The sequence below is a fragment of the Cottoperca gobio genome, chromosome 13 (genome assembly GCF_900634415.1).
Source record: "Cottoperca gobio chromosome 13, fCotGob3.1, whole genome shotgun sequence".
Classification (NCBI taxonomy): Eukaryota; Metazoa; Chordata; class Actinopteri; order Perciformes; family Bovichtidae; genus Cottoperca; species Cottoperca gobio.
The window spans coordinates 7,513,117-7,530,316 of record NC_041367.1 but is presented as its reverse complement, the minus strand read 5'-3'; the positions used below and the strand labels follow the sequence as shown (position 1 = coordinate 7,530,316).

The 17,200-nt window shown below is 42.7% G+C and overlaps 1 protein-coding gene across 1 annotated transcript in view; it reads right to left on the bottom strand.

Annotated features, from left to right (window-relative positions):
- Nucleotides 1–6,109: 6,109 nt before the first annotated feature.
- The window catches only part of clpb (ClpB family mitochondrial disaggregase), a 30,638-nt gene continuing 19,547 nt past the window's right edge, over nucleotides 6,110–17,200 (bottom strand). Inside the window, exons 8-16 of the mRNA XM_029446293.1 lie at nucleotides 12,668–12,745; nucleotides 10,472–10,527; nucleotides 10,147–10,191; nucleotides 9,661–9,822; nucleotides 9,380–9,536; nucleotides 9,176–9,249; nucleotides 8,937–9,056; nucleotides 7,931–8,035; nucleotides 6,110–7,534 (exon numbers count right to left, since the gene is read on the bottom strand). Of these exons, the coding sequence (XP_029302153.1) occupies nucleotides 7,337–7,534; nucleotides 7,931–8,035; nucleotides 8,937–9,056; nucleotides 9,176–9,249; nucleotides 9,380–9,536; nucleotides 9,661–9,822; nucleotides 10,147–10,191; nucleotides 10,472–10,527; nucleotides 12,668–12,745 (995 nt within the window). The 3' untranslated portion in view covers nucleotides 6,110–7,336. The remainder of the gene's footprint in view (nucleotides 7,535–7,930; nucleotides 8,036–8,936; nucleotides 9,057–9,175; nucleotides 9,250–9,379; nucleotides 9,537–9,660; nucleotides 9,823–10,146; nucleotides 10,192–10,471; nucleotides 10,528–12,667; nucleotides 12,746–17,200) is intronic.

Below are 17,200 nucleotides of genomic sequence, written 5' to 3'. Positions count from 1 at the left end.
GGGCAAAATGTATTATTGAAAAAAACAACAGGCCTTATATTCACACCCCATTCATTGTCTTGCTATCTTAGCTTATTTCAAACACGAAAGGGGTATGATCTGTAGAGAAATCCTAATTAAATTGCCAACATTTGTTCCCTCTCTGCTCCCATCTTTCATGCCACTGTAATTGTTTGTGATGGTCTTCACCGACTGGAGATCTGCGGGGCTGCGCTGCATGCAGATTGGCCTTAACGATGTAAGCAGCAGGATAACTTATGCGTGTCAGGGTGGTGCGGGTGCAGAGACTGGTCTGTATGATGGATGACTGGATGGATGGTCTCGATGGAGAGATGGAGAAGTGTATGGATAGAGACAGGGGATAAGGGATGAGTGAAAGATGGGACAGCGGCGACACTGGTTTAAAGAAAAGCCACGCGGGAGGCCTCAGCCCGGTATCTGTCCCGTGACACGCGGTGCTGGTCTGAAAACCAAGTGAAGCTGTCAGTCAGAGTGAGAGCCTGCCATCTCCATCCATCATGAAAGCTCAAAGAAGAACATGTCCCGTGCGCCGAAAGCTGTTTTCCTGATTCAGTCTAAGGCAGCTATTGATCCTCAAGTCTGGATAGAGACTTCCTCTTTATGAAGATTTGTAAAAAAAATGCGCAGATTAAACTATTATTCTTATATTTTAGTAAGAGTTATATGAAGTAAGTGCCACTGGTCCGATCATGTAGGCCTACACATAAAGTCTAACTGAGTTTACATTACGTGATGTGAGCATAACTGATGGTTGCTGTGCAGCTGCTACAATAAAATGCAAAAGAAAAAAGAAAAAGGCACATTGGCCTAATGTTGAGAGTTTTGGTGAGACTGCAGTGTAAAACCTCTGTAATGAATTAACCCTGTACGGCTGCTTGATTCCTTCTGAGATTACACTTTAATTAATGTGATAATGCTTTATTATAAAACACATTTAAATAGCTGGAATTATTTTTGAAAATAAATAGCCAACTTTCTACGTTTTAAAATTATTAAATCATCTGTAGGTTACTAATTAATTAAAATAAATGTTTTAATGTAGATTTTGCTTATAATTATTTTGGATGATATGACCGTCATAACTTAATTAATAACAGTATTTTCTCCTTCTTGAATTTTGCTGTTGTGCATATTGAATTGTTAGGCCTGTAGTAAATCACGATAGATGGGATGTGGACATCGTGTAGGAGTCTGTTTTGGTTGCATTGTATCATTAATGAGTCCCCTAATGCTGATTTGATTGCCACCTGTGCGTATTTTACGCATAAGCAAAATACGCACAAAAAAGCTTGTTGATTTATCCCTATTTCTCTCACTCACTGACACACACATACAGTATAAACACACACACACACACACACACACACACACACACACACACACACACACACACACGGAAGAGGTATTTCCTTCATCGTTATAAAATGTTTGTTCTCAGCATATGTCCATAATTTACCTAAAATGTTATTTTTAATCTGCTGTCAATAGTTTCCATTATTGACAGATAGTCTTGATGTTTGTAAAAACCTATTATGCTTATAATTTAATTATTAGGAACCATACTTCTTTTTAATTTGCTACTTGTCCTCCTCTCAGCTGCACTTGTTAAACCCACCAGGCCAGTGTGGTAGCTACACAGCCAAGCAGCTGGCTCTGCACCTGCAGTGTCCCTAAAATGTGTCGTGTCATCGCCCCTCTTAAGATCCTCTTTCCTCGGAGGTGCATTTGATTGCGCATAAAATAAAATAAAAAATCACAGATCCTGCCGTTAACATGGGCCTGCGTCTTTACAGCAGCAGAGGCTGGCGGTGCATTTGATTTGCCAGGTGATGGATGAGAGACGGTGCAGGACGGAGGGAAGGAGGGGGGTTGTTGGCCAGGGGCCGGGGGGTCCCGTCGGTGCGCCTGTCCCCGCATTTCAATCCCCAATTACCGGAATGTACCGTGACGCTCCGGCTCGAGACGACGGCGCGCATCTAACCGGGTTAGAGACAGCGGGAGCAAAAGCACCCAGTGTAGGAGTTATATTCAACTCTTCACTCAGGTAGTGTTGAGACACGTGATCAAAATCAACGTGGGTCCTAGCCTACCCTACAGGACGAACATAAAATAAAACATTGATACAATTATAGGCTATCCTACTGTATATTTGTCTTAGATACCATAACCAAATTATTTTTCAGTCTAGGCCACATTGTGCCCTTTATGTGGGTCAAAGTGTAATCTGGGCCAAAGTGCATCACCTAAAATAAATTGTTAAAGGCATAATGCATTCTAATAAAAACAGCCTGGGTAGAGAGCACATGGGCAAACATCCCTAAATTCATCAGAGCATTGAGAAGAAAGGTCTGGATAGAGATGGCTATTTTGTGCTTTATAGGACGCATAGTATCTCATCATATTTAATGTTTTATCACCAGGGACCTATCAAAGCGCCTGTAGAGAAACCCCTGTGCTCAGTGATGAGCGTCGTTTGCTTGAATAGGCTTGACTCAACATAAATCCACAAACACAAATCCACAAATTATTATCAGATTGGATCGAAAACGTGAAGTCCAACACAGTTTAATGAGAACAAAATAATTGTTGAGCACAAAGGCCCATCAGGCTGAAGTTTCGTCAATTGCCACAAAATGTGCTCATTAATTTTAAGCCATCAAATTACACTCACACTAATTTAAGTCCACTCTAACATCAATTCAACATACATTCATCATGACGCAGAGCAGCTGCGGTTATTCACATGCTGCGTACATCTCTCCACTGCGGCACCAGACCTGTATTATCCTAATGGATAACGGCATGTTACTTAAAAAAGAAGCTTTTTAGGATAAAAACCAGGTCCCGGGAGACCATAGTACGTACACACACAGCCACACACACACGCACACCACAGCTGGAGCGGCGAGGGATGGCCGCGCGCAGGAGAGCTTCTCCAAACACGCTAATTAGATCTCGAGCTCTGGCCCCGCGCTCTGAAAGCAGCCCAGCGGCGGGGCGCGCGGAGCTGTGGAAAGTTAATTGAATTAAATTCCCTCTAAACTAATTAGGCTGCAATCTGCCACGCGAGCTGTCCCTGAGCAAGGTTCGAATTAGGCGGAATGGATTCTTTCCTTTTCTTTAAAAGAAAGGAGGGCAGACTGGTGTGTTTTTCGTAGGGTCCTTTATTTGTCTTTTATGCTAATTCTCCCAGGGGACTGTCACGTGTTTGCCTTGCGGTAACGGGACGGCATCCGGTGTTTGCAACCCCTGTCCGTCGGTCCATCCCCGAACCACAACAAAGCCTCTATAAGCCCAAACGTTAACAGAAGTCTCTTTTGAGCTAACATGTAAACCCAAAATAAAAGGCTGTGGTAACTGTGCTGCTTTACAGCTGCATGAATGAGGAGCATCTTTAAAGCTGAGAGGACTGAGGTAATGGTGGTGAAATCGATCGCTTTCCTGGGGGAGCACAATGAGAAGGAGAGGAAGGGAGGGAGAGAGGAGAGGAGTGAGGAGGGACACGGATGAAAATCCCCCGTTAAGAGCAGGGACAGATATGATAATGGGAGAGCCTCTAGTAGTCGTTCATCATTCACCACCTCCACCTGGCTGCTGCACCTCTCTGAGCTGCTGCTGCTGCTGCTGCTGCACAGCAACTGCACTGAAATCAAACACACCCAAACTTCTCTTTTACTTACAGAACAGAGATTAGTATTCATAAGCAGTAGAGCACATGAGCCAGATCTCACACATAACTGTGCATTGTCCATTTGTGCATGTAACACATTGAAGTACACAGACTGGGAACCCTAACGCAACAGTTAGACTCACAATAAATGCAGATGGGAATTGGGTGTTATCTGGATAAACACAGTAGTACCGTCTCAAATCTAGAGTGATATAAAATTTGCTGTTTTTGACTCTTAAAATGTATTCAGATTACTCGGTAAACCCTCTACTTGTAACTAACAAAACAAAGATGGCACCTACGGCAGACCCCCAGGGGTTCTGCATGTAAAATGGCTTTGGTCTTTTTTATTATCATTATTTTGGACATTGTATGCATTTACTAGCTGATAGTACAGAGATGAGAGGGAATGAGGGGAGAGAGAGAGATGGGGAATGACATGCAACAGAGGTCCCAGTCCGGACACAGAACCGGGGATGTTCAGCGCCTTGATCCCTGAGGATAACAGGGCCCCTAAATGTTTTTTGAAATTTGTCTGGAAAATGTATAGTGAAATATTAACGAAGGCCATGCATTATTCCTTAATCTATTTGCTCTGTGTTGCAGAGGCAACTGCTGCTGTGTGGATCCTGGTCTCTTTATTTTTACTCGCTCACTTCTCTGTTTTGCTTTTGTCGTGCACCTTGAACTCTCCTCCAGTTGTATCAGCAGCAGAAGGTGGAGAAGACACAGAGAGGGACAGGGACAGACAGACCGATGGACAGCAGAGGAAGAGGGAAGGACTGAGAGAAAAAGGTGGAGGAGAGGGAGAAGCTGAGGGAGGGGGGGGGGGGGGGCAAAATGTAGCGAGATAGAGTGAGAGGGAGGTTAGGACGATGGAGGGCCAGGTTTCTGTTTCTCCATAATCTAATCAGAGAAATGGCAGCAGTCAGAAATAGCCTGACGGACAGACTAAGAGCCTCTTCTCTCTCCCCTCCTCCTCTTATTCTTGTCTTCCTCCTCGGGGAGGGTAAATGGATACACACAAATGCACACACACACACACACGCCAGCTTGACTTCCTAAAACCATAAAGTGTAGATGTGTTTGAGGCTTATAAGAGATTGGAAAAAAGCCTTGAGGTATCATAGCAAAACCTGATCTACTGTCCAGATGCAGCTACTTCAAGAGTCCCACTTTTGAAAGCGTCTGCTGGTCTGTCGCTCATTCGATCCACTTCACAACATGCAGATAACATTTTTAAAGTACACGACTATTTGTTTACAGTGCAAACTACAAGTAACACAACCACACAGTAAGCTTAGATCCGTGAGAAGTTGGCAGACAATTAAAAAAACATCTGTATTTTTCTCTCTTTTCAGTTCTAAGGAAGTACAACAAATCATCAGGACCCAACGGTGGGCGTTATGAATGCACAAAATATACCTCTGAGGTACACTGATGAGGTGGGTCTAGGTAAAAGCCACCATCCTTTGTTGATTTCCATTATTAAAAGTACAAATCATAAAGGAGATGGCAAATTAATGAAGCAGGATTTCAGGTTTTCACTTGAATTAGTTTTGAGACAAGTGAGATATGACTGAAAAGTCTTATTGGAAGAAAATCTGGGCTGCAACTACTGAATATTTTAATTATTTATTCAATCTGTTATCTTTTTTGATTATCGTTTATGTACATAGATATCAAAACATTTTTAAAACGGCCCATCGCAAGTTGCCAGAGCTCAGAATGACATCTTCAAATAGCATGTATTTGTAAAAACAACAAATATTGAATTTACAATAATAGAAAACAGAGTGAAGAAGCCAAATGTTTGGCACTTTTGCTTGAAAACTGACGCCTAATTGATCATTCCAATTGATGGCAATTCATTTTCTGGTGACTAATTGACTGACCAATAATTTCAGCCGTGCAGAAAGTGAGTGTGGTGTTATACTGCAACTCAACAGGGAATAACAGCCGTGACTCTGTAGATGTGTGTGAAACAGGCTAAATGTGTGTGTTGTTGGGGGGTCCAGGCGGAGCACAGTAAGAGTGAATGTGTCTTTTTCCTGCATGCTAATTCCTCCCAAGAGGGAAGACATTCATGCAGTGTGCGTGTGTTTGTGTGTTGTCTTTTACATTTCTGTGGCATTTAGCACACTGCATTCCCTCCCAGCGTCTGACACAGACCCCCACATAGGGCAGAATTCCAAGGAAATTCCTCTGTCATGTTGTTTCACAAGGTGGACAAGCGTTATTGTTGCAGAATTCCCACCCAGGCACTGGTCTCACACACACACACACACACACACACACACACACACACACACACACACACACACACACACACACACACACACACACACACACACACATCCATCCATCCATCAGGAGTGTCAGTGCAACACAAACAGAACAATAAACAGAGGAATTCCCTTTTTGTTGCGATGACTTTATTTACACGGTGGAGGTTGGGATACAAGAATGAAAAATGTCGCTCGATTACATTTGGCGGCTTGTCGACATGCTGTTAAAACATTTATGAAACAACACTTTGAATATTATTTCTTTATGACTCTAAATTTCTCTTAATGTCAGATAGGCTTGCCTGCGCAGACACACTGTACAGCACCAGTGACGGACGAGACTTCTTTACATCAACATGCATCAACAGAAACAATTCACAAGGCAGTTATATTACCCATCATTCACATGGGCTACTCTACATTTCTGCTTGGTAGTTCTCCACTAACACATCGACTAAAACAAAATGAATAAGCAGGTTGTGTTTGCAAACATTTATCAGTGCTGGTGAGGATTTTATAAGTGTGCGTTAAAGTGAACACACAGGCAACAATCTGTCAAACCATCTTTGGTCATTAATACTTTCCTTCACAGCAAACGGACAAAGTCAAAGTGGATGTTATTTATCCAAACATTGTCATTCTTAAATACTTAAAAATAAATATAAGCGATTTAAGTGTTGCTACTCGTTTTTATTTTCATTTGCAACGACAACTTTACATTCATCCCTTCAGCGTTGGGTATTACCATTAACTTAGCTTATATATTAAATAAATTATAAATAATTTGGCTTTTTTCTTTTAGTGTTCTACACTATAAAGTGGACATTAACTTCATCTCTATGTCACAGCGAAGTTGATCAACAGTAGGCTACTAAAAGAACAAAAACAATGATGCAAAGCTTTTGTTTGAGCGAATACGATGGCTTCTATCGACTGATGAGATGTTGGATGTCGATGAAGCTGACGCCTCTGTTCTACATTTACAACCTGCACTTATATTTGATATCATCTCATGAGCCTGTTTGCACAGCTCTTGATATCAGCACCCAGCTGATAAGAAAGTCCGTTGTAAGATAAACTTTAATGGTCACAAAGGTTGACTTAATACACTGCTTACAGCACACATTGCTGGCAGATACTGTGCTGCAATATTGCAGAACAGTTGGCATGTAATTACTGCATGTGTGTACTGAAGCAGAGAGGCAGTGATGTGTTTATCAGAGGTACCTTTATTGATAACATCCATCAAGAACTATCCATCCTCCTGACACTACGATGATGATGATGATGATGATGATGATGATGTTGTATGTGTGGAAAGTGCACATGTGTGCATATGGATCTCTGTGCTTCTGTGTTAGTGTTCGGGGCTGAGCGGTGGACGGATGTCCAGCGTTCTCGTTGAGCTATCCTCTCCTACCACTTCGAGGCGCAGACTGGGCATGCTCGGCTCCTCCCGGTCCACTGATTGGACGGACAGACGCAGGATGCAGCCTTTGGGCAGCAGCTCCTGTTCGTACGCTGCAGCTAACTGGTTGACGACCCGCCGCTCAACCTGAGGGATCAGAGTTTAGAAAATGATATTTAAACCAGTATACAGACTGGTTTGCCTACTGCGATGTCCGAGTTGCTCTACACGCCTATATGATATTAGAAGCGTTACTGAAAACCAGTCGTTGTTCTCTGCTGACAGGAGATAGTTTTACTGACTGACGTCATTGTTGAGATCTAGGGATGTGCCAATCACACACACACACAACCAGAATCACTGTCCCCAGATCTCAGTACTGGTGAGTAAAATGTTATAACTGATAAGAATAATGACTGATACTACAAAAACAAGAATAATGACATTTGCCTTTAATGTATTCATTCATATATCATTTCCAGCTCTTTAAAGACTTTTCAGACAACTTAGTGTGACAGTGTGTGTGTTACAGCACCTGCATACCTCATGTTTGATGGAGCGTGCTCCATAATGCATGTTATACCCGCCCGCCAACAGGTCCAGAACCGGGTGCTCCCACTGAAGAGTGATGCCATGACGCTGCTTAGCCTAAAGATAGAGAGAGAGGGGGGGGGGAGGGGAGAGAGAGAGGGGGGGGGGGGGGAGGGGAGAGAGAGAGGGGGGGGGGGGGGGAGGGGAGAGAGAGAGGGGGGGGGGGTTAATTTGGCGTGCTGATGTTTAAAAGGCTGAGGCCTTAAGTACATAAGAGTATCATAAACAGTCAAATCAGAAAGAGAGGATGGTGGATGCAGACTCAGGCAGAGAGGAGATACTGTCAAGCAGCATGTCTGCCAGTGCTAATCAACAGGCCCTTAATGCGTTTTAATCAAACACCAGTCAATAGTAGCGACCAGAGCTGCTCATTTAGCTACTGATGTTAACACTCCATTCAATAAATACCATACAAACGCTAATATTACAACATTACAAATACCGTATTAAAAAAGGCAATAATGATGGCACTAAACATTTAATTGATTTAATGTGAGTGACAAACAAATGGCTCATGAGGATTCTGTCATAATGAGATTTCTGCTGCGAGCACTGCAGCCACGTACAGTGGAAGGCAAATTACTACAAGACATGAACACTTAAAACATTAAAGATAACAGAAACACTATATACACACACACACACACACACACACACACACACACACACACACACACACTGTGAGTGAGAGTCACGAGTCAGGTTCCTATCAGTTGCCTTCAGGGAACCATGTTGGCTTTCAGGGCACCAGCTGTAATATTAATAATTAAATATTGATGAAGGAATGTTAAACACTGTAATCACATTATAGTGAGTAGTAGTGGCACATAATATTGATCTGCGTGTGTTCCTGCACAGCTCAGCGGCTGCAGGATGAAGTGGGCAGGGCGTTCCACCCCCACTGGAGGACACCCCATGTTGTAAATGTAGGGTGCTGTGAAATCACAGTGTTACACACCTTCTTGGCCCAGAAGTTGAGCTCTTTGCTGACCAGCTGCAGCAGCTCTGAGTGACAGAACGGCAGGAAGTAGACAATTTCATTGATCCGACCCAGAAACTCGTCTCTCCGGTAATGAGCCTGGGGAGGAACCAAAGATTTAACAATGATAACCGAAGCCTCTCGGGACAATTATAGTACACTGCTGTAGAAAAACTGGAACATTTGACTGTGATAAAACCAAAACAAGGTGCAGTTACCTTCAGGATCGGACGAATGACAGATTCTTTAAACTGTCGGGTAATTTTGACGTCTTCACTTTTCTGTACATCCTCTGGGGAAAACAACAACATCAACATTCATTTGACTTTTGACTGTATTCATGTACGCAACAAACGCAAGTCAAGGTGATGTTTGCTGTGCATCATCGCGTTTGCATTTCTAAGTATGTATGCGTCTCTCACCGAGGTTGTCGGCCAGCTTTCTCTGGCTGACCACTTCAGCTTCCTGGCGAAGCTGCAGTGCATGCTGGGCGATTTCATCACTTGCAATGTTAGATGTCATGATGAAGATGGCGTCTTTACATTCGATGGTTTTCCCCTTACCGTCTGTGAGGCGACCCTGAGAGATCAACTCATTAAAGTTAAGTTTGCAAATGTTTTATCAAATAGAAGAACACAGGATAAATGTAACTTCACAAAAAGGTATAACATCTGTGCTCTCCTCTGTGCGTTTGTATACGCACCTCGTCAAAGAGCTGCAGCATGATAGTCAGAACATCAGGGTGGGCCTTGTCTACTTCATCAAACAGGACAACAGCGTTGGGACACGCCTTCAACAGCTTGGTCAGCTGACCCCCTTCCTCATGTCCCACGTATCCCGGCGGGGAGCCAATGAACTTTGCCACCTGTGAGACGAGGGACAGAGGGAAGTTAAAACAAATGTAACACAAAAAGTATTTTTTGCCAGGATCACACTCCACACTGGATAAAACACACCGAGGTGAAATCATTAGATGTAGTTCTTGAATGCAACTCTGGTTCACTGATTAAATGTATTCATCACCAAAGAATCAGCAACAAGGGAAAAAACAACATTCGTTTTGGTTTATGCGTCCTTTATGAGTACATAAACAGAATTAATCTAATGCGTCAGTGTCATGCATCTGCAGCAGAGCGATGCAACTGATGACACGCCGATGTGTGTTTTTGAAAAGGTAAAAGTGTCTTACCTCGTGTTTTTCCTGGAACTCGGACATGTCCATACGGATGAAACCCTGCAATCACACGATGGGTTAACCTCCCCAAGAGATGCAACATGCTGCTGTATCAGTGTGTATCTTCGTGGTTGAACATGTGCTACTAAAAGTTACCATGGAAACAAAAACAAATTGAATTCTGTGTCATTTCTTCACGGAGGAAAGAGCTGCTAAATTAAATGTCTGTGTTTTATATCTATGAGAACACCTGTTTGCCACCTATTGGCTGAATGATAAAACACTGGTGTATATAGTATGCGTGTGTGTGTGTGTGTGTGTGTGACGCTACACAACATACCTTTTTGATGTCCTTGTGCATGTAGCGAGCCACCTGTTTGGCCAACTCTGTCTTTCCTGTGACACCCGCCATCGACCGATGGAACAGAGACATTGTTTATTATTCAGCTTCAAAAACACGAACAACCCCGGCCTCCATTTAATTATTTTGTTTTTAATATATATATAAAAAAAACAAAACAATCTCTGCTTTTTTTGGAACACATAAGTATGTAGAGATTTTAGGAAAACAAGCTTACTCATTTCAGACAGAAATACGATGTCTCTACTTCTCTAAGTGCTGGCCTAAATCCCAGTGCCTCCCTCTACAAAGCTTTCAATCATCTCCTGCTCTCCAGAAGCACACATTATCTTTGTCGCTAAAATATTCTGCATATAAATGCTCATATATGATATTGATGTCTTGTGTTTGGTATGGGTATGATGATTGTGTGTGTGTGTGTGTGTGTGTGTGTCTTGTTGCTGTGTTTAATATTGATGTCTCATGGCCACTGTTTGTCGCTGAAGGCAACAGAGAATATGAACACCGTCTCTCCTTCATCTATCTCTCTGGCCTGTCATCTCACCATCTCCCTCTTTTTTAGCCATCTATCTGGCCCTCTAATATCCCTCCGTCTCCCTCGCTCCTTCTCTCCAACACACCCATGCACTCACACTTCTTCATCTCGCTGCCGTTTGAGAGCATTTAAGCTTTTCTCTGAACTGGATATGTCAAGTACTGCCCTTTAATATTGAATATCTACGGATATCGAGTTGATGCAAAAACGTATATTTTCCTACACAATACAGTTCCATAGTACACACGGCTTTTAAATGCTTAAAATCAAATTGCTTTTGATATTTTTTTTACAGTGCAATAAAAACATACCCTGTATCAAAGCCCTGCAATAATAGTTTCCCCTCTTTTTGTGGCATTTTTGCCTTTATTCTGACGGTAAGTGTGAGACACAGCTGCACAGACACAGGATTGTCAGTGTGAATCTGTTGCAGCAGAAAGGTACACACAGATTGTCGACAGTCTCAATTCATCCCCGACCCCCCCAGTGGATATCTTTAATTGAAACCGCTGTAGTGTTGTTCTGAGATTCTCAGACTCTCAACGCTGTGCGTCAGAGAGTCCTCCAGTGTTTTAAACCCAGAGGTCAACGGGCTGCGATGAACAAAAGTTTAGAAATGGAAGGCACTTTATAAAGCCAATACTGATCAATTAAAAAGTGCCTTGATCAGTCCTGAATCATACACACACACACACACACATCCCAGTACTGAACCATAATGCACAAGGATCTGCTTTTATAAATGTGTTTCTTTGACTTTGTATTGATTTGACATGCTGTACATCCAGTTTGTCTATGAACATCTTTGTAGATTGTGTATTGCTGTGTAATAATATGCACATTAGTACAAGCTCTGCTTACTAAACCCCAGATACTAGTCTGGTTCATGACCTCAGAATCGCCGCCCACGTCTCAAAATGTTGCCAGTGATTTAAGATGGTCTGTAGTTTCCCCCTGTTGGAAATTGATTGATGATTAACTTTATTATCCCTTAAGGAAAATTGATTGAGAAACAAGCGAGCAAATCAGAGAATTTGTGGGAGGGACTAAATCTGGGGGGGCGACGCAGCATGTAACCATAGAATACATTTACCAAATTAACGATCTTGTTCTTTTCCAGTCTATTTTTATTTGCATACATTTCCTGTTCATTGCAATAACACAAAACACACTTATTTAGCTTACTAAGCCAGCTAACTTTGACCTTTTACCGACCTCTTACTGCACCTGCTGTAGGGACAGAACACTACCTAGAGCAAGTTTACTTTACTCTTTACTCAAATACAGCTCTTCTGTTTGATCTGTATAACAATGTGTATATTTGCAATTAATCAATTCATTAGAAATAGTCCAAAATGTTGGTTTAAATTCTTCTCTTACTTCACGCAGTAAATTACGACGCCTTGGAGACAAACTCCTTCACTGAATACTTTTGTGTAGTTGGTGTTTACCTTTTACAGTGCGACACATGTGCTTTTGTAGTCTCGTGTATCAGCAGACTGGCAGAAACACACCCCGCGTGTATTCAACAAACTTCAGAAACTTAACTTGCTCAAGTGTTCCGTTTCAAGAAACTGAAGAGGGTTTTTTTTCAAACGAGGGAGAGGAAGTGTTTGGTGTGAAAGATGAGAGTGATTTACCGATTCCTGACGAGCCGAGGAAGAGGAATACGAGAGGATGCTCTTCGTCGTACCAACCATTCTCCTTCCTCCTGATGGCTAAAGAGCACAGAGACAGATAGAGGGAGAGAGACTATTATTTCTGTTGTTTGCCTTCGCAGTAAGTATTGTGAGTTTCACCCGGCTGAACTGAGTTGACCTGAGGGCGACGGGTATCCCAGAAACTATGATAAAAGAGCGAGAGAGCAGGGATGAGAAAAGGGTCAAGACATTTGGTGGAGAGAAGAAAAAAAAAAGAGACAGAAGAGAGAAAACAGAGCAAGAGAGCAAGATGAGAGACCTCCAGAAAGCTACCCACGCTGCCTCTCTTCCCCCCTCAGTCAGTGGGGCCATTAGCCAGCAGTAATTGTGTTAGCCTCCCTGGCGCGGCCATGGCGAAATCAGTTTAGCATGGATCGCAGCCTCACACACACACACACAGACACACACGCTTGCTTAAAGAGGAGTGCCTACCCAACCCTGCCATCACCCCAGCAACCACACTCACACTCACACACAAAGACAAGATGATGAGGTGGATCGGAGGAGAGTAAAGAGTGTATTTGGCCCGTGGATTCAGCCACTCGACGAAGAAGCAGACACTAGCACAAACTCATCCAAATCTGAAGCTGTGGAGAGGCCCGGGCCAAAACCAGAGCCATAGACTAGCAGGGTTTAGCCAACAGGCTCAAATCAAGTCGGTGGCTTATTGGTTGCCTTGAGCAAAAAAGGCCCAGGGTTTGAATCCACTGGCAGGCGAAGGCCTTAATGTGTGGACTTCCCGCTGAGTCTTTGTGGCTTTCTTCCGGCTGTTTTTCCTGGTATCCTCCCACAGTCCATAGACAAACAATTGGAAACTCTAAATTGCGCACAGGTGATCGTGTGTCCCTGTGTTAGCCTTGAGAAACAATCTGTTCACAGTGTACCCCAGCCGAGAGGCTCCAGCCCCCTAATTGTTGAGCAGGGATATAAAATCAGTGGCTGTATCCAAAAAGTTAGCATTCAAATCTTTATAAAGCTGACACAAACCTCAACACCTCCCAGAACAACTGATGCTGCTGCAGAGCTGCTATTTCATTTATGTTCTACTTTTACATGGTGTGTGATCATTCATGATAGGATCCTGTATATCCTGAGTCTTGTGGGTCATTGTTGGTCTATAAACAACAGATTTGACCTCTCACCTTGTTGCTTGAGCTGCGTCAGTATCTTAATGTTTTTATTAGGGTTGTCAAGCGATTAAACAAAATGTATCTAATTAATTACAAGCTTTGTGATTAATTCATCTAAATTAATCGCATACATCAATATTTGCTGTGAGAAGCATTTCAAAATATTCAAATGGATTTTGGAAGATGAGTGAATCAATGAGTAGCATTACATTTAGCAGGCTGGAAAATGTATTCCACATTTGTTTTTTTAATACACCGGCCATGCATTCTTCTAAACTTGTTGTCTTTACAACTTCTGGCCAACTGTCCCCAAAGACTCACAAGTTCTCAGCATAAATATCTTATAGTTAGCAAATACAGTTGGAGATAACAAGCTTAAATAATGCATCTAGGTGTCGATTTCTTGGCAAGTTATCATGTGCAGCCAGAAGATGATAAGTGGCAGGAGAACGCTGCGGCCAAGACGCTAAAGAGAACAGAGGAACCAAGACTTCTATTTAACTTTCTGCAACAGTAAAATAGATCCAACAGCAGCAACAATATGTATCAAAGCATATTTTACTAGGAGGATGAGACGTTTCCAGCTCACTCATTGTAATCTAAGAGAGGCCATGCGTGTGATGCAGTGCCGCTGAAATACTTCACGACAGACACCAGTTCTGAGTGTTAAACTAGCTACTAATAGCTGATAATCATAAAATAACAGATGCTTGGCAGGAGGAGAGGAGGAGAGGCAGAATGAGGGAGGGAGAGAGATGATGGGAGAGAGGGAAGCAGCAGGAGGAGCAACGATGAGGAGAGGAAAGAGGAGTAAGGATGTAGAAGGAGATAAAGAGGGGAAAGACAGAGGAGTGATGGAGATAAGGAGACAGAGAAACAAACGAGTGTGTCAGAGATGGACACAGAGATGAACAGTGACAAGAGGGGCTCCAAAGCTCTGTCTGCTTTATCAATGGCTGTGTGAATGACAGCGTAACCTTCTGTGTGTGTGTGTGTGTGTGTGTGTGTGTGTGTGTGTGTGTGTGTGTGTGTGTGTGTGTGTTTTAGCTGATTGAGACCGACTTTGACAGAAGGGCACATTGACATTTCTCAGAGGACCCCGACGACAACAACAAGGAAAGGAAGGAGACACAAAAACAAATGAAAGCTCTCTCTCTCCCTCTCTCGCTCTCTCTCTCGCTCTCTCTCTCTCTCCCCCTCTCTCTCTCCCTCTCTCTCTCGCACACACACTAACAACACACACAGTCAGAGCGGTGTGTATTGGGCAGGTCTGGTTGGCTCTAACATGATTACAGAGGCATGATTCTCCTCAATAACTCTTAGCCCTGAGAGCTAAACCTGGATCAATCTAACCTCCTTCCTGTGTGTGTGCGTGTGTGTGCGTGTGTGTGCGTGTGTGTGCGTGTGTGAGTGTGTGTGCGCGTGTGTCTTGCTGCAGGCCAGCTGTTCGTCATTAGAAGTTCAGGTGGAAACAGCAGTTTTGGAGACATGACAACACACCGAATGCCCGATATGAGAAATAAATTATATTTTCTCAACTTGTGGTCTGCAAAATTGATAAATATAGATATATAAACTATAAATGCTAAAAAAAAACGATTACTGTATTAAATCAATGGTGGATAGATATCACATTGAGCAGCAACAACTTGGATATACGCTTAATAGTAAAATAAATAAAGACATTCTTGCAATTCTTGCTTCTCAAATGTGAGATCTGATTTATATAATAGTAAACTGAATATCTTTATGTTGACTGTTGGTCAGACCAAACAAGCAATTTCAAGACGTCACCTTAAATTGTATTTTTCATGGAATTTTGCTTTTACAGAAATATAAGGAGGGAGAAGATCTTGGACATTTTCCACAAGTTGAATCACTCTTAGAACTCATGATATATAGAAAAATATATTGTATGTGTTGCTTCTGCGATTACATAATCTGGCAGATCTCTTTATCTGTACATCCTTTTCTCATTTGTTGTCCCCGTATCTCCAGTATATCTCTTCCGCTCTTTCCTGGTCCATCTCCTCATCTCCTCATCTCTACTTCCCCTCTCTGACTCTGCCAGAGTTTTATTCCTGCTCGGCTCATCTCAACTGACAAAATAACAAACAACACGTATTAATGCACAGTAGGTAACGTGCTTTTGTAAATATCGTTGTAGATGGATCTTCTATCTGCTTCTTTTAGGCATCCTTCCTTCCTTGCTTGCTTTCAGTGTGTGTGTGTGTGTGTGTGTGTGTGTGTGTGTGTGTGTGTGTGTGAGATATATTCACTGTAATACTTCTCAGAGATCAATAAGCTGTTCCTTTATCACTGCGGCGACGTCTTCTATGGCTTTCAGGACAATTTGCCATGATAACAACAATCATTCATCACCTTGCCAAAGACTACAAGACCCACGATTCCCTCTTCCTTCATTGACTCCCAGCAATATCTACACTATATGACACTTAATGTAACTATTGCTAAAAAAGCGATTACTGTTTTTGTATTTTGCTTTATAGATATATTTTGTATTTTCAGAATTATACTATAGGTAGTTTTTTTTTTATGTCTGGGAGGGAAACATCCAAGTTGTTCTCCTGTTGGTTATAAACTCTGCAGTATTTGCTCTCACAAAAACATTAGACATTATAATATCCGCTTCTAGCTTTGGGAGTGAGTTGATTATTTTCACAAATCTGTCTAAGATCATAAAAATAACACACAGCCTCATCCTTCGCCACACACACACACACACACACACACACACACACACACACACACACACACACACACACACACACACACACACACACACACACACACACACATCTGCGGATCAATACATGGCCTCCATGGATGCCTGGTGTAATATCAGCTCTTTACTGTCTGCTGTGTTATTGTGCTCTAACTCATCCTCCCTCCTCTCCTCTATGCATTACACTCGCTCTCTTTGTCTTTCTGTCAATGCTCCAAGCTTTCTGGTTCTCAGCTACTTCTCTGCTATCTCCTCCCATCAGCGTTCCCGTCTCTTTTTTTTGTCTCCCATTGCCTCCATTTGCTTTACCCCCGTCTCATCTGCTTTCCTCTTCCTGTCTCCATCACTTTGCCTTTCGTCTGTCCAGCCTCGACTCTCCGTGTTTTCTTGGAAGGGAGATGGACGGCGCAGCATGGAGGAACGATGATGGAAAGATGCAGAAGGCGGAGGCCACAAAGTGGAAGTAGGAAGGAACAGAAAGGTGAAGGAGAAAGAGTGGGTGTGATGAAGATGGAGGGGGTAAAGAGAGAGAGATGGAGGGAGAAACTGAGGAGAGAAAAGGGAAGAGAGACGGAGAGTTGGGGCAGAAGGAGGGAG